The sequence below is a fragment of the Anabrus simplex genome, chromosome 6 (assembly GCF_040414725.1).
Source record: "Anabrus simplex isolate iqAnaSimp1 chromosome 6, ASM4041472v1, whole genome shotgun sequence".
NCBI classification, from domain to species: Eukaryota; Metazoa; Arthropoda; class Insecta; order Orthoptera; family Tettigoniidae; genus Anabrus; species Anabrus simplex.
In genome coordinates this window covers 139,931,484-139,955,650 of record NC_090270.1, presented here as the reverse complement: position 1 = coordinate 139,955,650, position 24,167 = coordinate 139,931,484, and the positions used below count along the sequence as shown (strand labels likewise).

At 38.7% G+C, this 24,167-nt stretch overlaps 1 protein-coding gene across 1 annotated transcript in view; it reads left to right on the top strand.

The window, feature by feature from the left end:
* LOC136876199 (uncharacterized) overlaps positions 1–24,167 on the top strand; it is a 77,149-nt gene that overhangs the window by 23,834 nt on the left and 29,148 nt on the right. Inside the window, exon 2 of the mRNA XM_067149944.2 lies at positions 9,816–9,967. Coding sequence (XP_067006045.2) covers positions 9,816–9,967 — 152 coding nt within the window. The remainder of the gene's footprint in view (positions 1–9,815; positions 9,968–24,167) is intronic.

Here is a 24,167-nt window from a genome sequence, read left to right as displayed (position 1 = left end):
GAACTATTTCTTTCGCTCCCTCTTTCTCTCCCTTCTTATATGATTGTATGCCAATCGGTACATCGCATTTTCTTCATTCAGTGGTTCGTTGAAGTTATTTTCATTATAGTTTCTCTGATCAATATGTATATTTATTTTATCTAGAGCGTCCATTAATTTTCCTTTCGTTGTCATGTGCAGTATTTCCATATCTTTGTCTATTTCTGTAAAATGATGTTTATGTTCTTCCATGTGTTCTCCCATTGCTGAGAATCTCCTGTCTCTCACCGCATTCACGTGATCGTTGTATCTCGTCTCCAAACTCCTCCCTGATTGTCCAATGTATTTTTTCCCACAATTTTGGCATTTGATGCAATATACTTCTGATTTATTAAACCTGTCAGATCTCTTAACCTTATGGGAATTAAATAAAATTCTCTTATTATTGTTGTTTGTCTTAAACGCCACGTCGATGCCCTTTTTTATTAAATATCTTTTTTATTCCGTATGAGTGTCTATTATGAAATGTTATTACCACTACATTCTTCCTTTCTTTCCTTTCTTTTTCCAAGGTTGATATCTGTTTATTTATTAATTTGTCCTTTATCTACCTATTTCTTCGTATATCCATTTCTCTTCGCGATCTCGTATATGGTGGTCATCTCTTTTTCGAACGCTTGTCTTTTTAAGGGAAATTTAAGTGCCCTGCTGATCCTACTATAAAATGTTGCCTTCTTCTGTTGGCCTGGGTGATTGAAGTCCTTCCTAATAATAGTGCTAGTGGTCGTTTCTTTCCTATAAACCTGATACTATGGGGAATCAAATAAAATAATTGAGAAAATTAAAGGATTAATTAAATGGTTAAGATTTGTGGACGATGTGTTCATTATCATAGATGAGAATTAAGCCCAATAGAAGTATTAAGAAGGGTGAATGAAATAGACAAAGATATCAAATTCAGAATGGAATCAGAGGAAGGAGGATCGCTGGACTACTTGGATGTCAAAATAACGAGAAATGGTAGAGAATTAGAGTATCAGGTTTATAGGAAAGAAATGACCACTAGCACTATTATTAGGAAGGACTCCAATCACCCAGGCCAACAGAAGAAGGCAACATTTTATAGTATGATCAGCAGGGCACTTAAATTTCCCTTAAAAAGACAAGTGTTCAAAAAAGAGATGACCACCATATGAGATCGCAAAGAGAAATGGATATACGAACAAATATGTAGATAAAATAAAGGGCAAATTAATAAATAAACAGAAATCAACCTTGGAAAAAGAAAAGAAAGAAAGGAAGAATGTAGTGGTAATAACATTTCATAATAGACACTCATACGGAATAAAACAGATATTAAATAAAAAGGGCATTGACGTGGCGTTTAAGACAAACAACAATAATAAGAGAATTTTATTTAATTCGCATAAGGTTAATAGATCCGACAGGTTTAATAAATCAGGAGTATATTGCACCAAATGCCAAAATTGTGGGAAAAAATACATTGGACAATCAGGGAGGAGTTTGGAGACGAAATACAAGGAGCACGTGAATGCAGTGAGACACAGGAGATTCTCAGCAATGGGAGAACACATGGAAGAACACAAACATCATTTTACAGAAATAGACAAAGATATGGAAATACTGCACATGACAACGAAAGGAAAATTAATGGACGCTCTAGATAAAATAAATATACATATTGATCAGAGAAACTATAATGAAAATAACTTCAACGAACCACTGAATGAAGAAAATGTGATGTACCGATTGGCATACAATCATATAAGAAGGGAGAGAAAGAGGGAGCGAAAGAAATAGTTCCGGTCACAAGTACGCGCCCCCTCCATCCCCTACATTACATAACCGGCAGCACAGCGACAGGTAGCAGCGAGCCTAACAAGGTCATTAACAGCAGAGAGCAGAACACGTTTGTTTATTCAAACTAGTACAAGAATACTTCGGTCAAGGTTAAATTTTGGCAACCAGTCGAGCTGAAGTAAGTAAATACAATTTTCTCTAATTATCTGAGATATCGTCCTTTTATAAACACGTCACTAAAGATTAGTTTGTTGGTTTATTATTTAAAGGAGTTTGACGGTTAGAAAGCGACCAACATGGTCATCGCGTAACCAGTAGCAGAGTAGCAGATTGACAACAAGGAAAGAAGGAGGACATATTGTTTGGGTTCAGACCAATATCACATCATTTTAATTTTTGAATAAATTAGATGGAATGAAGTAAGTAGGCCTAAATAATTTCTCCAGACATCTGAGTAGCCGTTTTTTTTTCCGCAAAAGGTCTCTAAAGTTAGTTTGTTTGGTTTATTTATTTAAGGAATTGGACGAGATTAAGAGAAGATATTCTGATTTATGAGAGGTCAGGAAAATTATAGCAGACTTTAACAAGAAAGAAGAGAGCAGAAACATTTTAAACGATAATTAATTTTATAGATGTTATTTATTATTTTACGAATTGATATTTATTATTTATGATTTTACGATTTTAGGATAAGGACTATTTTATAGATGTTATCTATTATTTTACAAATTGATTTATTTAAGGATTTCCACTAAATGACAAGTAAATGTTAAATTTAGACAGGAAGAAATATTTATTCTTTCAGATGTAAATAAGGACATAATTAACATATAGAGATTAATTTAATACATTCCATTATTTAGAAAATTCCAGTAAAATCTGCAACAAATGACATAGTAAATAGGAAAGGTGAAACTAAGAGAAATTGTTGTAACAATTTTCAAAATTCATATATACTTGTTATATTATACCATTGTACCATAGTCCAAGGATCAATTAATGTTTGGCACCGCTGAAGAAGAGAGCGGTGGCTCTCGAAACATGTACATGTACGGTAATTGAATAAAATAAAATGTATTAAGTATTGACAAGGCGGTGAAAATATTTTTTACAGAAATTTGAATATAAGTCAATATGGACCAACATGGTGAAAATAATCAAACATTTCAAAGTTATGCACCTCTCCTTTGCTGAAACCGGATCAAAAGATATCCATCATCAATCAGTATATATGGCCCAGTCTTATATACCCTCTTCATTGTGCTCCATTAACTGAAATAAGAAATAGCTTTCTGGAAGATGTTGATAAGCTGTTAAAAGGCGCAGTTAAAGAAATTATTCGTCTCCCTCATGACTGTCCAGATGGAATGATCTACGCTCCAAAGCATTTCCAAGGCTTAGGGTCTTATGCGAGCCAAGTGGGAAGCTCCTATACAAAACTTCAACATCTGCAGCCGTCTTATTCACCTTCACGCTATCACAGACTTATGGGCAGAAAAGAAGTCAGTGTTGGAGAAATTAGATATTGATGACACTAATAATCCATTGACTGGTCGGCGAATTCTTAAACTACTATGAGAACAAAGCTTCTGCACTTGGACTTTACACTCTTTAAGAGGAAAAGGCGTTGAAGTTTATGCCGATCACCCTAAAGCAAACTTCTGAATAAATAACTGGAAAGGACTGTCAAACTCCGAATGGGCAAATGCTCTCAAAATGTCGTGCAACATCTCGGCAGTCTGAGCAGTTCCTGGTAGATGTCGTGGCTCAATCCGCTGCCATCATCCAGATTGCAGCGAGAATGAAACTCTTTGTCATGTGTTAAGATACTGCCGCAAAGGAGAATTGCTCAGGAACACCCGTCATCACAGAGTGAGAGCACTGAGAGCTAACAATACACAAATGTGACTGTACGCTTTGGGTTTTTACTGGTCCACAAAAGAAAATAATGCCTGCCTGGTCAATATAGGACAAGTCAGTTTCATTCGCAATCCAAAGCAGAAAGCCAAGAAAAACGCCGAGAGGATCCGTCGTGCTGACAACATGACACCTTGTAATCTGCAGGCCTTCGGGCTGAGCAGCAGTCGCTTGCTGGGCCAAGGTCCTTCGGGGCTGTCGCGCCATGGGTTTTGATTTTTTTTTTAAATCCCAACAAAATCACTATTTAAGAAGCTGTTTCATGTAACACAGAATGGTTTGACAACATTTGGTGCACCGATGGTTTCGTATTGTATAGAACAAAAAGGTGCTTCCCTTGAGAACTTTAATTTTTTGACTTATCTTGTTATTCCCTGGGATGAGTAGAGATGAGCTTAAATGATATTTCAGAATACCTGCGACTGGCATATCTGTGACTTTTATCTGTGATTCAGTCACAGGAAGCACGAGCATAGGATTATCTTCACGGTCACTCTTTGGTCGCGGGCGGCCAGTTTAGAAATACTTCTACAGTAGTTGATATGATGATTGATGACAATGTCGGGTAGTATTTTTTGAAAGATTCGGGACATTAGAAGTGGAAAAAATAATATTCACCTTTATAGCAATAAATGAACAAACAGAATGTGACACACCCATGTTGTGTCTCTGGGATACCAATTATTTTTACAGTACTTAATGTAGGTTTAAAAATAAAATTACTAGCTTTTATGATGAGTATTCATTATGCAATATAATATCACAATACAACCTACAGCAGGGACAGTACTCATTACAATACCTAAATGAAGATTGAAGAAAATTGAGCTGAAAAATTGAGGCATATTATATTCATAGTTTCTTTGCTAGCTACAAATAAGAAATTTATGCACTTAATACAAAGATTCCTCCTATATACAGGGTTATTCAGGTAAGTTGCCCACTTCAAATAATTCGTGAGTGGTTAAAAATATTGGATTTTGTTTTCACTTTCAGTAATGGTTCCAAGCAGTTAATTATCGGACTCACAGTATTGTTTCATGGCGTTAATATTTTCTGAGATCATAGTACTTACTTTGCTTTTTTAAATGGTACCACACTATTCTGTACACATAGCCTTAAATCTACAAACATTACAAATTCAGCACCGTGATTATTTTTAAAAACGGACAAGTACTTCTCGAAGAAATATGTGTACAAATGTGCTTCAGTTTGCAAGCTGAAAACAGCCCTGTTCGATTTGTGCTACATATGAAACATGAGCTAGCTGTTGACATACAGAGTTGCTAGATCATCATCATCATCATCATCCTAAACCATCTCCAGTTTCCCGGGTGTGGTATATGAGCCTCCTCCATCTCATCCTGTCCTTGTACCATTCTTCCTCCACCAACTTGTCCCAATCATGACCTCTCAGCATTACATCGCTCTTAACTAAATCTATCCATTTCCTTCGTGGCCTTCCCACGGGTCGTCTTCCTTCTACCTTTCTGTCAAATTCCTTCCTTGCAGTTCTGTTTACTGGCATCCTCTTCATGTGACCAAACCACTTCAGTCTTGATATCTGAATCTTATTTAGGAGAGAATTGTCTATTCCTACTTCTTCTCTAATTTTCTCATTCCTAATCTTGTCTTTCCTGGTTTTCTGGATCATAGTGCGTAGGAATTTCATTTCAGCTGCCTGAAGTTTGGAATTATCTCTATTGGTTAGTGTTGTGGTTTCGAGACTGTATGTAAGAATTGGTGTATAATAGGACTTGTACAATGTCATTTTTGTTTTCATGGGTATTTGCTCATCCCACAGCAGGTGTCTTACCTGGTGGTAGAATTGTGTTGCCTTATTGATTCAATTGTTCACCTCATGTTTTGCTAGGTTGTCATTTGATATAACGCTACCCAAGTATTTGAAAACTGGAACGCTGTCCAGTTGAGCTTCATTTAACATGACTATTGGTTCTGCTCCTTCCCCATACACTTTCATCACCACCGTCTTGGTCTTGCTGATGTTTAAACCATATTTCTTAAACTCCTCATTCCAGCTTTGTATTCTCTCTCCCAATTCATCTTCTGAGTCACTCCAGATCGCAACATCATCTGCAAATGTGAAGGCTTTGATATCTCCATGTTCTTTCCTTTTAATAGATTTCATTACTACATCCATTACAATAATAAATAGAAGTGGTGACAATGAGCTGCCCTGCTGCACTCCTCTCTTTGTTTCAAACCAGTCCGACAAACCACATCCTACTTGAATATAGCTTCTGTTCCCACTATACAACTTTTTCACTTTATCTATGAGGCTATCTCGCACTTGAAGTTCTTTCATGCATTGCCAAATTCTTCCCCTTGGTACACTATCGTATGCTTTCTCAATGTCCAAAAATATTAGGAATAAAGGCTTGTTCTTCTCCCAGTATTTTTCCATTAGCATCCTAATTGCAAATATAAGGTCTGTAGTTGAGCTTCCTGGTCTGAAACCATACTGCTCTTCTTCCAAAATTGGTTCAACAATATCTCTGATTCTGGTCTCTATTATTTTTTCCAATATTTTCAGGACATGAGACAGTAGTGTGATACCACGGTAATTAGTACATTTTCGTCGGCTTCCTTTCTTGAACAGAGGTACAATGATGCCCATCTTCCAGTCCTCAGGAATAGTATTTTCCTCCCATATCTTGTTGAGCAGTCTATAGAGCCATTGGATTCCTGGAACTCCCGCTGCTTTCAGCATATCTGCACTTAGTTCATCTATGCCCACTGCCTTTCCTTTCTTCATGCTCTTGAGCGCATTTTCAACCTCAAGCCATGTAATTGGTGGTTCAGTTGTGGTTCCTCGACTTGGCTCTCCTCTATCCGTTGTTATGTTTTCTGTATCTCCATTCAGCAGCTTTTCGAAATAGATCTTGAGTTCTTGTTTAATTTCTCGCTCTTCTTGTGCCAGAGTTCCATCATCACGTTCTATTGCTTTTATGGTCTCTTGATCCCTTTGCTTGTTTTTCACTACTCTGTATAGCAATTTCATATTTCCTCTACTGTCCTCTTCCAGTTTGTCTGCAAACTAATTCCATTTCTTCTCTTTTTCTTCCCTTACAATGTTCTTTACAGCAAGTTTCTTGTTCCTGTATTCTCCTTGAAGACTTTGTATTTCTTGTTCATTTCATTCTTGTCCCTGTTTTTGTTTCTCCTTGTCCAGTGCCTTCTTTATTTGGTTTCTTTCTTTCACCGCTGTTTTCACTCTATCATTCCACCATGGTGTCTCCTTTCTTCTTTTGATAGAACTTGTAACTCCACATAGGTTTTTGGCTTCTCCCACAAAGGTGTCTTTGAAGGCCTTCCATTCTTCATTAACGCTGGTTACTTCACACTTCGGCAAACTCTGTTGAATCCTTAGTTTGTATTCTTCCTTTATTTGGACTTCTTGCAACTTCCAAGTTTTAATCCTTGGTTTTTTCGTAATAAGTTTCTGCGTTTCATTTGTCTTATGTTTGAAGTCTACTACCAACAATCTGTGGTCACTGTCCATGCTTTCACTAGGGATGACCTTTACATCTGTGATGTACCTGCCACCATCTTTATTTGTGATTACGTAGTCAATCAATGTTCTATACTGGCCATCCCAACTGTACCTTGTTATTCTGTGACTGTCTCTTTTTTTGAAGAATGTATTTTTGATTATAAGATCATTTCTTCTGCACAGATCTAATAGTTGTTCTCCTTCTGGGTTCCTTTGTCCAAATCCATGTGGACCAATGATGTTCTCGTACCCAAGTCTGTCTACCCCAACTTGCGCATTTAGATCTCCAATAATAATAACATTTTCCTCATTAACTGTATCTTCCAGGTCTTGCCGAAATTTCTCTTTGTCTTCCTCACTGCAGCCTGTCTGTGGGGCATACACTTGTATGATGGTGTACTTAGTGTTCTCCAGTTTCATGGACATTTTAATGATTCTATCACTTTTGCAGATAACTTCAGCTGTAGCATCAGTCCTTTCGTTAATTAAGAATCCAACACCATTTTTCGCTACCTTCTCCTGTCCACTCCAGTATAATTTATATCCTCCACGAAGTGTGTTACTTCCAATCCCTTTCCATTTGGTCTCACTTAATCCCAATATTGATATTTTTCTTCTATCCATCATGTCTAGGAGTTCTTCTAACTTTCCAGTTAATGATAGAATGTTCATAGTTCCAATTCGGTATTTGGGTCTCTTTTTTATTTGGGATTTCCTTTCAGAACATTGTATATCATCAGCCTTACGGTCATCATACTTTACAATTGTCTGAGAGGACGTGTCAGTCCGGTCTATAATATTCTTTCCGAGGCTCTTTTTCTTATTGAAAGCAACTATACTCAATACTCTCCTGCTGACTTGCTAGGCCTAACGCATAAGAGGATTTTCTTTCAGGGTTTACTCCCTTAGCCTTTGAGGATGCCTTCCTCGTCCTACAAGGCAGTAGGTTCCATCTGTACACCCCAGAAGGATGGGTTGCCTCTTCCGCCATCTCTGCTGTACCGAAGTCCATCTTCTCCGCCGTAGATGCCGTTGAGGTCTTCACCCTTAACCCAGGGCAAGGGCCCTCCATATTTATGACCCCTGGAGAGAGGGTGTCCCAGTATTTTAAAACCCCCAGGAATTGGCCTACCTGTTGGTCCGCGGGTTGTATTGGTTATTTCAACCAGCCCTACATACTGTAGGGGCCCCCTATCCGCCACCTGGGGACGCGCTCTGTAGGGGTCAGGTTCCCCTGGTTACTTATTGGAAGTTAACCCCACCCACAAGGAGTAAGGTTATTTGCAGAGACAGAGTTGCTAGATACAGTAGGTATTCTCTCAACTATGCTCATAAATGCACTGTGTTAAAATGTATGATTTAACACCTTTAATATCGCCATAGGTAACCGGTAAATGAAAAATTCATATAGATATTGAGCTACAGCAAATAACGTAGCCCTGTGAATGTGATCCAAGTACACAACTTAAATGATATTTTGTCACAGATACTTCCGGGACAGCGTATCTGATATATCGATGTCAGAAAAATATTGGTGACAAAGTAGCAGGCTGTGTGATTTATCGACCATCTCTAGGGATCTCTAAAAATAAATTACATAAATTGTAAGATGACATAGTGTTCTGAAACAAAAATCAATCTCTAGCATATTTTAGTTCCTCCTAGTGAAAGCTCACCAGAAAATCTACAAAGAAATGTAAGTTCAATCGTGAGCAACTTCTGTGTCAGTCTGTGCAGCACGTGAAGGGCTAAACCCTCTTGTTTGATAACCTTGGGCAGTGTGTTACCGTAGCATACTGACGTGTTGCTCGCTCACAAGCAACCTCGCTAGTAATGGCGGCGTATCACAGAGCAACATCTGATAATCATCCCTGGATAATGTATCATCTTTATTCTCATTATCATGTCCAATTATAATGTCAAATAATGGACCAACTGTATTGGCATTATATATTTACTCATTCATACAAATATTTCAGGTTCCCTATGCGAATCAACATTTTTATCATAGGTGGTATGCTCCGAGATGTCAGCAGAGACATGGCGTGGAATGACGTCAGTAGATGAATACGTTTGAGTGGTATCTTTAAAAGTAGGAAAGATCACAATATGAAGATAAAGTTGGAATTCAAGAGGACAAATTGGGGCAAATATTCGTTTATAGGAAGGGGTGTTAGGGATTGGAATAACTTACCAAGGTAGATGTTCAATAAATTTCCAATTTCTTTGAAATCATTTAAGAAAAAGCTAGGAAAACAACAGATAGGGAATCTGCCACCTGGGCAACTGCCCTAAATGCAGATCAGGATTGATTGATTGATTGATTGATTGATTGATTGATTGATTGATTGATTGAAATTGGTTTAAGAACATAAATTAATATAAATGTGCACTGGGAATTAATTGATATTTGTCAGTAGTTTGTCAATAAATTTACTTCTCTTTATTTAAAAAAAAAAGTTTTTGTGGCTCCGACTGTACAAGAACATCAGATAATCAAGACTAGAATTATCAAGAATTGTACTCTTTCTTACTTTCTCAGCTTATTGTTACAAATGTGATGAATTTTCTTGTTTCACTTTAGGTGACAAATTCAGTTATTCTCTCTGTCTGGACTCACAATATTCAAAAGTTTGGTATGGAACCCAAGAGTTTAAAGATTCAAGTCATCAGCTTCAAGAAATTTCCAATTTCTGCAGATCAAGGTCAATTGATGGGGCACTCCTTAGTACTCTTGTGAGTAAATTTCTACTTATTACTGCATGTGTGTTCCTATAGTTGTTTAATGATTTATAATTTTCCAAAAGTTGAACTGTTGAAAATATCCTGTCTTCTTTGACATGGTTGCTAGAGAAAAGAAGCCATCCTCATAATTTATCAGTTATGTAATTACAGACTGGAAACTGCTAAGTCATCTGCCTTATGTACTTTATATTGTTATCTTCTGGCTATATGTATGATATTATCATTTAGCTGTTATTTTATCTAAATCAAGAAATTTTCATTTATGTACTGTATTCTGCATAACATTTTTACTTCTATCTGCTCTTTTGTATGTTCATCCAGCACGTGAAAGTCCAAATACATTTCAACAAAATTTGTATTTGAAATGGGTAATGTCACACTCAGATATAGGCCATGGTGTTTATGAAATACATTGGTAGGAGTTGGTGTTACGAGATGGGCCGAAAGATATCATCATGCTCTGGGTCTGCCTCTTGCTCTCTTTCTTTCAAATGTACCATCTGTCATCTGTTTTAGTATCTTTCCCTCGTTCATCATCTTTACATGTCCAAATCATTCCCATTCCTATTCCTCTCAATTCTCTTATTCAACTTTTCTACTCCAGTTTCCTTCCTGTCATCTTTATTTCTTACTCTGCCTATCCATGTCTTTCCTATCACAACTTTTAGGAATTTCATTTCACTGGCTGGAATTGGTACTCTCCTCTCTTCTTTTCACTGCCCAGGTCTCTGCTGCATATGTCAATATAGATTATATGACATTTTTTACATTAATTCCTTACACTTTCAAACTATATTCCATACATTCTGGTAGAATGTATTTGCCTGTTACACTCTTTTGTGAATCTCTATATCCAGCCTTGCACTTTGCTTGTGTTAGTTTCCTAGGTATTTGAAGCTGTCCACAGTTTCAAAGTTCTGACCTCCAGTATTTCTGACTTCTTTCCCTACTCTGTCACCTCTTGTTATCACCATTGTCTTGCTCTTCTCCATACTGAACTTCATATTGTATTCACAGTTTTCTCACTTAGTGTATTCATTTTTCTTGTACTTCGCTAGTGTCCATTCCCCATTCTACAATATCACCAGTAAATAACATTACTTTCATCTCTCTTTCTCTAAATTGTTAGGTAGCATGTAGGGACCCACTTTAGTAGTAGCTCTATCTCAGAAAGTAACAACCCTGTCTACCCGAGTCCTAGGGCACACTGACTCAGTGTGTACTACCTGGTATGGGTCCCAGCATGGGGTAATGAGTGAAGACCTCAGTGGCATTGAAAGCAGAGAAGGTGGACTTTGGTACAGCAGAGATGAAAAATAAACTAGAATTGAAGAGGTTGGGACCTCTAAGACCTAATTTAAACATAACCTAAGAATAGGACGGGATAAATTTCATCCTTGCCATCATAAGTACACTGACTGGTTGTGTGTGATATTAGTAATGCGTTCTTTTGTTATACATGTTTTGTGAAGCCGCGTGGACTTCAGACGACATTTTGGATATAAAGTATAGTACTTCAATGAGGAAGTTAAAAACAATGTGAGGAAAAGGCACATAAATAGTGGTATTGAATTTGTGATGCTTGAGAAAGTAGATGTAAGTTGCCAATTGGATTCTGCATTCAGACTCAAAACAAAATATTTGAGCGAGGAAGTTGGCTAAAAACACTACATTCAAAATATTTGAGCGAGGAAGTTGGCTAAAAACACTACATTCAAAATATTTGAGCGAGGAAGTTGGCTAAAAACACTACATTCTTAGTAAATCGGTAGACATAATTAATTGCATAAAATTTGAGCATAGGGGGTACAACAAAACAGTGACATCAGAAAATCCAAGAGTTTTTCACTTTAATGAACTAACCTTAAGTGCCCAATTTACTTGCCATGGCTATAAAATTCTTCCTTTTGTTCTTTGTTATTATGTTAATACTTCTCTTCATAAATGTGATTAACAGAGTAGGGTTTAGTAGTGTTTACAGCCCCTCCAATCAGAGAATTCACCAGCCACCACTGACTACCATTATGTGCAAATTTGTATAGCTCCAGCCCTTGATTTTTGATGTAGAATACATCTAAAGTTTTTAGAACCAGAACCAGTGGGCATTACATATACATAAACATAAACGGTTGGGGTCGCGCAGCTCTGAGCTTGAATTCGGGGGAGAGTGGGTTTGAACCCCACTGTTGGCAGACCTGAAGATGGTTTTCCGTGGTTTCCCATTTTCACACCAATGCCACGGCCACTTCCTTCCCACTCCTAGCCCTTTCATATCCCATTGTCACCATAAGACCTATCTGTGTCAGTGCGACATAAAGAAAATTGTAAATTTTAAAAAAAAGTTTTGAAATTGAAATAATTTCTAGGCAACACGTGTGACAATACTCTCCAGTATGTTATTGAAAAGAGAAAGGACCAGTGAACCCAGTATCAAGAGTCTGGTCTCAACGTGATGTCATTAGATGATGCAATAGCACCACCATTTGAGGTATTAAAATTGCCTTGCTGTGCAGCTATAATCAGTGTGGCTCTGTACTCCACCATAGTATCATGTCATGTGTGGTATTGTTTGATTATTTTTGGTAAATTCCACAGGAAAAATAAATTAAATTATGAACATTTCAGAAAATTGTGAAGCAATAACATTTGAAAAAGTCATTCTTTTTGTAAAATGTTGCAATATATGGAAAATAAACAGCTTCAGCATCAACCAAAGTGTATTCAGGAGGATAGAGAAGGATGTCAGAATTCCAAAAAGTTCAAGATCACCAACGTCAAGGGTCAAAAGACTTATTGGGATAATTTCAAAGTTAAGGTAGCCGAACGTTGTGAGGCAATTTTCTTGCTACTGGAGCCCCAAGTGAGCGTACCAACTGCCCCAATGATGGGAACTCATGGATGTGGATACTGATCATCCTGATTTTGGTGATGGAGATGCTCCAGTGTACTCATCATAGAGTGGTGGTTTTTTTTTTTTTTGTTAAGCAGCCATACTTTTCAGTTTTGATTTAGATAACTTATATCTGTGAAGTTTCTCAGTCTGTCAAAACTGATGCAGGATGCATGAAAAAGAAAACATTTAATATCAGATTATACCTGAAAAAGATATCATATAATTAAAAACAGAATGGCATATTTTGTTCTTGAAAGAACATCACCACCGAGGTCGATAGCTGCAGTCGCTTAAGTGCGGCCAGTATCCAGTATTCGGGAGTTAGTGGGTTCGAATCCCACTGTTGGCAGCCATGAAGATGGTTTTCTGTGGTTTCTCATTTTCACACCAGGGAAATGCTGTACCTTATTTAAGGCCATGGCTGTTTTCTTCCCACTTCTAGCCCTTCGTCCATCGTTGCCGTAAGACCTACTTGTTTCCAAGAAATCAGCTTTATTTCCCGTATCAAATCTTATTTACATTGAATCAATAACAGTAAATCTCCACCTTTTTTATACTAATATATATGCAGTAATGAATCTATTCAGAATACATAACTATAAGATTGTGTACTCAACTAGGCACTGGTAATAATACTAAGCAAAATTATAAAAACTACAATAGTGTTAATTGCCTAGGGAAGGACAAACATTTAGATTCAGGGGTTTGCAAATTAAAATGTCATCAATGTGAAAAATCTTATGTAGCATTGCAAGTGTAGGACAAACTAGACTCAGTTTTACGGTAAGATATCTTGAGCACGTCAACGCCGAGAGACACAAAAAAATTTCCTCGATGGGCCAACATATGAGTGCAATCTGTCATCAGTTCAATACTATACAGCAAGATCTGACAGTATTGTGTAGAACAAATAAAGGCAATCTACTAAATACACTAGAAAATATATTTATTTAGATCAACAAAGTAATCAGGATAATAACCTTAATGATACAATTGATAATAGGAAACCTTTATACGAAGGAATATTATCACATTTGGAAGGTAAGGTAAGGGTGTAATCTGCCCTAAGGCAAGTCCAAACCTCCACAGAGGTGTGCCTGAGCTGGAGTTTACATACAGTAGGGTGGCCATTTCCTTTCCGCTCCTCCATTCCCTTACCCCCCCAACAGCGCGTGGCAACCCATCCAAATCTTGACCATGTGCACTGTTGCTTCACTTCGGAGATCTCACGGGATCCGGTGTTTCAACACGGCTACGGCCATTGGCACATTTGGAAGCATTAGGCATAAAGAATAGACAGACTTTAAAAGGAAGAAATTGATCGAACCTCTGTCCTCCCGTATATCTATTCCTCCTACCCCCTCATCTGAAGCCATTGAAACCGTGACTGTAAGCGACACGCCTCCTCCCAACTCCACAGCCTTGCCTCCTCCAAAGGTGGAACAAGCTTCAGAACACACACATTGTTACTTCACAAGACGGAGGGCTGCTTCAGCCATCGCTCCTCCAAGGACACAGTAGGTTTGTCATAACAACAAGGTATGAAACCACTCTTTTACATACTAGGTTTCCTTGTGCAGATTTAATAAACGCTAAAACAAAAAGCAATCTCCCATATATTTCATTACAGATTTTGGGGAAGCTCTTTAAGTAATAATAAGACAGCAATCAGCTTCAGGGATCCTACATTAACAGAATTCAAGAGACACTTTTATAAAACTAAAACAAACAACATTCGCCTTGGGAAGAGCAAATGAAGAGAACATTCTTGTAAAAAAAAAACATTGACAAGGGTAAATTATTATTCAAAAACTTTTTATTTTATATATATATATATATATATCTTAACCGACTTCGAATTCAGGAAATCTGTTACGAATGTATGAGTTTTCCAGGGATTTTTTGATGATACAGACCACTATTTGATCTATAGTGAACTAAGTATCTCTAGGCCTAGGGTAGAGAAAGTGAAATCTGTCTGCAAACGAATAACGGTAGAAAATCTCCAGGACGAGGAAATTAGATAGAAGTACATGGATATGATTAATGAGAAGTTTCGAGAATGGGTGACATACAGGGATGCTGTAATAGAAACAGCAAGGGAATGCCTAGGAACAACTGTGTGTAAAGATGGGAAAAGGTGAACATCTTGGTGGAATGATGAAGTGAGAGCAGCTTGTAAACGTAAAAAGAAGGCTTATCAGAATGGCTCCAAACAAGGGCCGAGGCAGACAGGGATTTGTACTTAGATGAAAAAAACAGAGCGAAACAAATAGTTGTTGAATCCAAAAAGAAGTTGTGGGAAGATTTTGGTAATAACCTGGAAAGGCTAGGTCAAGCAGCAAGGAAACCTTTCTGGACAGTAATAAAGAATCTTAGGAATGGAGGGGAAAAGGAAATGAACAGTGTTTTGAGTAATTCAGTTGAACTCATAATAGATCCCAGGAAATCCCCGGAGAGGTGGAGGGAATATTTTGAACATCTTCTCAACATAAAAGGAAATCTTTCTGGTGGTGTTGCGAACAGCCAAGCTCATGGGGAGGAGGAAAATGATGTTGGTGAAATTATGCTTGAGGAAGTGGAAAGGATGGTAAATAAACTCCATTGTCATAAAGCAGCAGGAATAGATGAAATTGGACCTGAAATGGTGATGGTAGAATGAGTTCTTGGTTCAGGGTACTTACAGGGGTTAGACAAGGCTGTAATCTTTCACCTTTACTGTTTGTAGTTTTCATGGATCATCTGCTGAAAGGTATAAAATGGCAGGGATGAAATGGCTTCATAGAGTAGTAAGCTTAGCATGGAGTGTTGGTAAGGTACTTCAGATTGGACAAAAGCAGTAATTGCACCTATCTATAAGCAAGGGAACAGGAAGGATTGCAACAACTATCGAGGTATCTCATTGATTAGTACCAGACAAACTTAACACTTTAGACCCCCAAATTAAATTCACTAAAGAAACCGAAAATAACCGTACCTTAAATTACTTGGACTTGACAATAACCAGACACGACAACCACTTATCTTACAAGATCTACAGGAAACCCACACACACTTTAAATACCTTAAAAAATGACTCATTCATCCTAACACACACAAAAGAGCAGCCTATTATAGCATGATATATAGAGCTTTTAACATCTCAATGACAATAGAAGATCAAAATAATTAATTAAAATTAATCCACGATATAGCCAAACATAACGGATACAGCAAAGAAATGGTCAACAAAATCATTCGCAAAATAAAATCCCAGCCTAAAACTAAATTAATTAAAACAGCCAAACCCAAAAAAGATTATGTCCTATTTACCTTCAACAACACCAGTATATATGCTATAACTAATATTTTTAAGAAGCACAACCTGAAAATAGCATTCAAAACCACACACAACAGCACCAACACTATACACAACACCAAAACAGTCAATAATAATAATAAATACAACCAATCAGGTGTCTACCGTTTCAAATGTAACAACTGTGACACAAGTTATATTGGACGTACAGGCAGAAACTTTACCATCCGCTACTCATCATCATCATCCTAAACCATCTCCAGTTTCCTGGGTGTGGTATATGAGCCTCCTCCATCTCATCCTGTCCTTGTACCATTCTTCCTCCACCAACTTGTCCCAATCATGACCTCTCAGCATTACATCGCTCTTAACTAAATCTATCCATTTCCTTCGTGGCCTTCCCACGGGTCGTCTTCCTTCTACCTTTCTGTCAAATTCCTTCCTTGCAGTTCTGTTTACTGGCATCCTCTTCATGTGACCAAACCACTTCAGTCTTGATATCTGAATCTTATTTAGGAGAGAATTGTCTATTCCTACTTCTTCTCTAATTTTCTCATTCCTAATCTTGTCTTTCCTGGTTTTCTGGATCATAGTGCGTAGGAATTTCATTTCAGCTGCCTGAAGTTTGGAATTATCTCTATTGGTTAGTGTTGTGGTTTCAAGACTGTATGTAAGAATTGGTGTATAATAGGACTTGTACAATGTCATTTTTGTTTTCATGGGTATTTGCTCATCCCACAGCAGGTGTCTTACCTGGTGGTAGAATTGTGTTGCCTTATTGATTCAATTGTTCACCTCATGTTTTGCTAGGTTGTCATTTGATATAACGCTACCCAAGTATTTGAAAACTGGAACGCTGTCCAGTTGAGCTTCATTTAACATGACTATTGGTTCTGCTCCTTCCCCATACACTTTCATCACCACCGTCTTGGTCTTGCTGATGTTTAAACCATATTTCTTAAACTCCTCATTCCAGCTTTGTATTCTCTCTCCCAATTCATCTTCTGAGTCACTCCAGATCGCAACATCATCTGCAAATGTGAAGGCTTTGATATCTCCATGTTCTTTCCTTTTAATAGATTTCATTACTACATCCATTACAATAATAAATAGAAGTGGTGACAATGAGCTGCCCTGCTGCACTCCTCTCTTTGTTTCAAACCAGTCCGACAAACCACATCCTACTTGAATATAGCTTCTGTTCCCACTATACAACTTTTTCACTTTGTCTATGAGGCTATCTCGCACTTGAAGTTCTTTCATGCATTGCCAAATTCTTTCCCTTGGTACACTATCGTATGCTTTCTCAATGTCCAAAAATATTAGGAATAAAGGCTTGTTCTTCTCCCAGTATTTTTCCATTAGCATCCTAATTGCAAATATAAGGTCTGTAGTTGACCTTCCTGGTCTAAAACCATACTGCTCTTCTTCCAAAATTGGTTCAACAATATCTCTGATTCTGGTCTCTATTATTTTTTCCAATATTTTCAGGACATGAGACAGTAGTGTGATACCACGGTAATTAGTACATTTTCGTCGGCTTCCTTTCTTGAACAGAGGTACAATGATGCCCATCTTCCAGTCCTCAGGAATAGTATTTTCCTCCCATATCTTGTTGAGCAGTCTATAGAGCCATTGGATTCCTGGAACTCCCGCTGCTTTCAGCATATCTGCACTTAGTTCATCTATGCCCACTGCCTTTCCTTTCTTCATGCTCTTGAGCGCATTTTCAACCTCAAGCCATGTAATTGGTGGTTCAGTTGTGGTTCCTCGACTTGGCTCTCCTCTATCCGTTGTTATGTTTTCTGTATCTCCATTCAGCAGCTTTTCGAAATAGATCTTGAGTTCTTGTTTAATTTCTCGCTCTTCTTGTGCCAGAGTTTCATCATCACGTTCTATTGCTTTTATGGTCTCTTGATCCCTTTGCTTGTTTTTCACTACTCTGTATAGCAATTTCATATTTCCTCTACTGTCCTCTTCCAGTTTGTCTGCAAACTAATTCCATTTCTTCTCTTTTTCTTCCCTTACAATGTTCTTTACAGCAAGTGTCTTGTTCCTGTATTCTCCTTGAAGACTTTGTATTTCTTGTTCATTTCATTCTTGTCCCTGTTTTTGTCTCTCCTTGTCCAGTGCCTTCTTTATTTGGTTTCTTTCTTTCACCGCTGTTTTCACTCTATCATTCCACCATGGTGTCTCCTTTCTTCTTTTGATAGAACTTGTAACTCCACATAGGTTTTTGGCTTCTCCCACAAAGGTGTCTTTGAAGGCCTTCCATTCTTCATTAACGCTGGTTACTTCACACTTCGGCAAACTCTGTTGAATCCTTAGTTTGTATTCTTCCTTTATTTGGACTTCTTGCAACTTCCAAGTTTTAATCCTTGGTTTTTTCGTAATAAGTTTCTGCGTTTCATTTGTCTTATGTTTGAAGTCTACTACCAACAATCTGTGGTCACTGTCCATGCTTTCACTAGGGATGACCTTTACATCTGTGATGTACCTGCCACCATCTTTATTTGTGATTACGTAGTCAATCAATGTTCTATACTAGCCATCCCAACTGTACCTTGTTATTCTGTGACTGTCTCTTTTTTTTGAAGAATGTATTTTTGATTATAAGATCATTTCTTCTGCACAGATCTAATAGTTGTTCTCCTTCTGGGTTCCTTTGTCCAAATCCATGTGGACCAATGATGTTCTCGTACCCAAGTCTGTCTACCCCAACTTGCGCATTTAGATCTCCAATAATAATAACATTTTCCTCATTAACTGTATCTTCCAGGTCTTGCCGAAATTTCTCTTTGTCTTCCTCACTGCAGCCTGTCTGTGGGGCATACACTTGTATGATGGTGTACTTAGTGTTCTCCAGTTTCATGGACATTTTAATGATTCTATCACTTTTGCAGATAACTTCAGCTGTAGCATCAGTCCTTTCGTTAATTAAGAATCCAACACCATTTTTCGCTACCTTCTCCTGTCCACTCCAGTATAATTTATATCCTCCACGAAGTGTGTTACTTCCAATCCCTTTCCATTTGGTCTCACTTAATCCCAATATTGACATTTTTCTTCTATCCATCATGTCTAGGACTTCTTCTAACTTTCCAGTTAATGATAGAATGTTCATAGTTCCAGTTCGGTATTTGGGTCTCTTTTTTACACTGACTGACAGACAGAGCAAATGCAACACCAAGAAGGAGTGGTCAGAACTTTATGCCAATTGCAGGGTAGACTGACGTCACTGAGGTATGCTCATGATGTGAAATGCGCCGCTGTGCTGCGCACGTAGCGAACGATAAATGGGACACGGCGTTGGCGAATGGCCCACTTCGTACCGTGATTTCTCAGCCGACAGTCATTGTAGAACATGTTGTCGTGTGCCACAGGACACGTGTATAGCTAAGAATGCCAGGCCGCCGTCAACGGAGGCATTTCCAGCAGACAGACGACTTTACGAGGGGTATGGTGATCGGGCTGAGAAGGGCAGGTTGGTCGTTTCGTCAAATCGCAGCCGATACCCATAGGGATGTGTCCACGGTGCAGCGCCTGTGGCGAAGATGGTTGGCGCAGGGACATGTGGCACGTGCAAGGGGTCCAGGCGCAGCCCGAGTGACGTCAGCACGCGAGGATCGGCGCATCCGCCGCTAAGCGGTGGCAGCCCCGCATGCCACATCAACCGCCATTCTTCAGCATGTGCAAGACACCCTGGCTGTTCCAATATCGACCAGAACAATTTCCCCAATTTCCCGTCGATTGGTTGAAGGAGGCCTGCACTCCCTGCGTCCGCTCAGAAGACTACCATTGACTCCACAGCATAGACGTGCACGCCTGGCATGGTGCCAGGCTAGAGCGACTTGGATGAGGGAATGGCAGAACGTCGTGTTCTCCGATGAGTCACGCTTCTGTTCTGTCAGTGATAGTCACCGCAGACGAGTGTGGCGTCGGCGTGGAGAAAGGTCAAATCCGGCAGTAACTGTGGAGCGCCGTACCGCTAGACAACGCGGCATCATGTTTTGAGGCGCTATTGCTTATGATTCCACGTCACCTCTAGTGCGTATTCAAGGCACGTTAAATGCCCACCGCTACGTGCTGCATGTGCTGCGGCCGGTGGCACTCCCGTACCTTCAGGGGCTGCCCAATGCTCTGTTTCAGCAGGATAATGCCCGCCCACACACTGCTCGCATCTCCCAACAGGCTCTACGAGGTGTACAGATGCTTCCGTGGCCAGCGTACTCTCCGGATCTCTCACCAATCGAACACGTGTGGGATCTCATTGGACGCCGTTTGCAAACTCTGCCCCAGCCTCGTACGGACGACCAACTGTGGCAAATGGTTGACAGAGAATGGAGAACCATCCCTCAGGACACCATCCGGACTCTTATTGACTCTGTACCTCGATGTGTTTCTGCGTGCATCGCCGCTCGCGGTGGTCCTACATCCTACTGAGTCGATGCCGTGCGCATTGTGTAACCTGCATATCGGTTTGAAATAAACATCAATTATTCGTCCGTGCCGTCTCTGTTTTTTCCCCAACTTTCATCCCTTTCGAACCACTCCTTCTTGGTGTTGCATTTGCTCTGTCAGACAGTGTATTTGGGGTTTCCTTTCAGAACATTGTATATCATCAGCCTTGCGGTCATCATACTTTACAATTGTCTGAGAGGACGTGTCAGTCCTGTCTATAATATTCTTTCCGAGGCTCTTTTTCTTATTGAAAGCAACTATACTCAATACTCTCCTGCTGACTTGCTAGGCCTAACGCATAAGAGGATTATTTTCAGGGTTTACTCCCTTAGCCTTTGAGGATGCCTTCCTCGTCCTACAAGGCAGTAGGTTCCATCTGTACACCCCAGAAGGATGGGTTGCCTCTTCCGCCATCTCCGCCGTACCGAAGTCCATCTTCTCCGCCGTAGATGCCGTTGAGGTCTTCACCCTTAACCCATGGCAAGGGACCTCCATATTTATGACCCCTGGAGAGAGGGTGTCGCAGTATTTTAAAACCACCAGGAATTGGGCTACCTGTTGGTCCGCGGGTTGTATTGGTTATTTCAACCAGCCCTACATACTCCAGGGACCCCCTATCCGCCACCTGGGGACGCGCTCTGTAGGGGTCAGGTTCCCCTGGTTACTTATTGGAAGTTAACCCCACCCACAAGGAGTAAGGTTATTTGCAGAGACCATCCGCTACTATGAACACATAAATGCAGTAAAACACAACCATTTTTCATCAATAGGCCAACACATAGAAGAATCTAAGCATAGTTTCACAGACATCAATAATGACATGACGATATTAAACATAAACTCTAAGGGCCCCCTGCTCAACATAACCGAAGATTTCTATATTTCTCTGGACCAATACGCTAACCCCAATCATAACATTAACGACATTACAGAGAAAAGCAGCATCATCTTTGATAAAGCCATTCCTACAATAAAGAATGGCTATCTCAAAATAATAAACACACATCCTAACAAACCGACGAATCACAAGCCTAACCCCGCCCCTACCTCCACAATAGCCACTCTTCCTTCCCCTCCACCTACATCCCTCCCCACAGCTAACATGAGCCCGAGACGTACTCATAGCAAAACACAGCAAGTCTCCAAACATATCGGTACACAACCTCCACAACAACAATAGTAAGTACTCTTTTCATTTTCATACATACACCAGGCATTCCTTCATACGCACACTATACTTACCGGTACATTAACTTATCTTTACAGATAATAACAACCACATAACGTGCATAGACGAGAGAAGTGTTGCCACCAACTGCTCCAAAACCAAACCCTGTCTCGCAGTATATATAAAACTTACTGGAGTACATCAATAGTTGAATTGCACAGTATTCAATTTTCAAAAATTTTAATGACAAGAGTTCTTACAACACATCAATATAAAGTATGTCAGACATAGAACATACTTGATGACCCACTAACACAACTAAATCAGCACAGGAACCACAAGAAGATTGAAGAGTGAATGCTACACAACATGAACTCAAACTTTAATAGACGTTTTTAAAATATATACTATATTTTAATGTGTTAAAATTTTTCAAGTGTTTTATACTGTGGCCTATATATATCTTAATGTTTTTAATGTACTTATATCCATGTACACTCAATAGATGTTAGTTCATTGTAACCATCACCACCACCTTTAATCACAGATATTTTAACATAACAATACTACAATATATTTTACTTCCATTCTTCATGAGACATCCGGATGATCTAACGTAACATCTTTGTAATTTTGTCTAATGACTATAAATGTTATGTACTAGCTGATGATGGCCATGAAAGGCCGAAACCAGTACTAGTGTAATAATCCATTCACAATAAATAAGTATTGATCGGTGGAACACCTTTCTTGTCTGTACATTGAATCCAATCAATACGGAAAATGAAACTTATAAATAATAATAAGGCTGTAATCTTTCACCTTTGCTGTTCGTAGTTTACATGGATCATCTGCTGAAGGGTATAAAATGACAGGGAGGGATTCAGTTAGGTGGAAATGCAGTAAGCAGTCTGGCCTATGCTGACGACGTGGTCTTAATGGCAGATTGTGCCGGAAGCCTGCAGTCTAATATCTTGGAACTTGAAAATAGGTGCAATGAGTATGGTATGAAAATTAGCCTTTCAAAGACTAAATTGATGTCAGTAGATAAGAAATTCAACAGAATTGAATGTCATATTGGTGATACAAAGCTAGAACAGGTCAATAATTTCAAGTATTTAGGTTGTGTGTTCTCCCAGGATGGTAATATAGTAAGGGAGATTGAATCAAGGTGTAGTAAAGCTAATGCAGTGAGTTCACAGTTGCGATCAGCAGTATTCTGTAAGAAGGAAGTCAGCTCCCAGACGAAACTAACTTTACATCGGTCTGTTTTCAGACCAACTTTGCTTTACGGGAGCGAAAGCTGAGTGTACTCAGGGTATCTTATTCATAAGTTAGAAGTAACAGACATGAAAGTAGTGAGAATGATTGCTGGTACAAACAGGTGGGAACAATGGCAGGAAGGTGCTCGGAATGAGGAGATAAAGGCTAATTTAGGAATGAACTCAATGGATGAAGTTGTACGCATAAACCGGCTTTGGTGGTGGGGTCATGTGAGGCGAATGGAGGAGGATAGGTTACCCAGGAGAATAATGGACTCTGTTATGGAGGGTAAGAGAAGTAGAGGTAGACCAAGACGATGATGGTTAGACTCAGTTTCTAATGATTTAAAGATAAGAGGTATAGAACTAAATGAGTCCACAGCACTAGTTGCAAATCGAGGATTGTGGCAACGTTTAGTAAATTCACAGAGGCTTGCAGACTGAACGCTGAAAGGCATAACAGTCTATAGGTAATGATAATGTATGTATGTATGTAAATATGTAACTTTTTAATAGTAGACAAGTAGAAAATCACTCATCATAGTGAAAAAAGTGCTGGGAACAAAAGCATTTTTTAACATCCGTTCAAATGAATAGGTATGGTTTTAAAATAGTTTAAAATAAAGTAAATCTATTTCCCTTCTCATTTCACTGCCCCATTCAACCATCCACACTGATTTTAATTATTTTAACTTTTTAAATTTACGTGGTTTTTAAGCATACAAGGTACTTATTAAGAAGTTTTGTAAGAAGATAATATACGGTACTTTATAATTTCACCTAAGCATTGTAATACCCAATGGAACAAAACATGTACTGTAAATGATTAATTAATTTACTTAAAGCAAATATAAGTATCAAAAATGTGGAGATTTACTGTTATTGATTCAATGTAGACCTATTTGTGTCGGTGCAACGCAAAGCACCTTGTAAAAAGGAAAGAACATCACCAGATTCTATCAAATCACACTTTTAAATACCTATTAATATAACATATTTTGGCCTCATAGTGTATCGATTGAAACTTATTAGCCTTTCTGTATTTCCAGTACTTCTTGATGGAAAATGCAGTTCTTTGCTCTTCATACCCCTTTGCACCAGATCTTCTT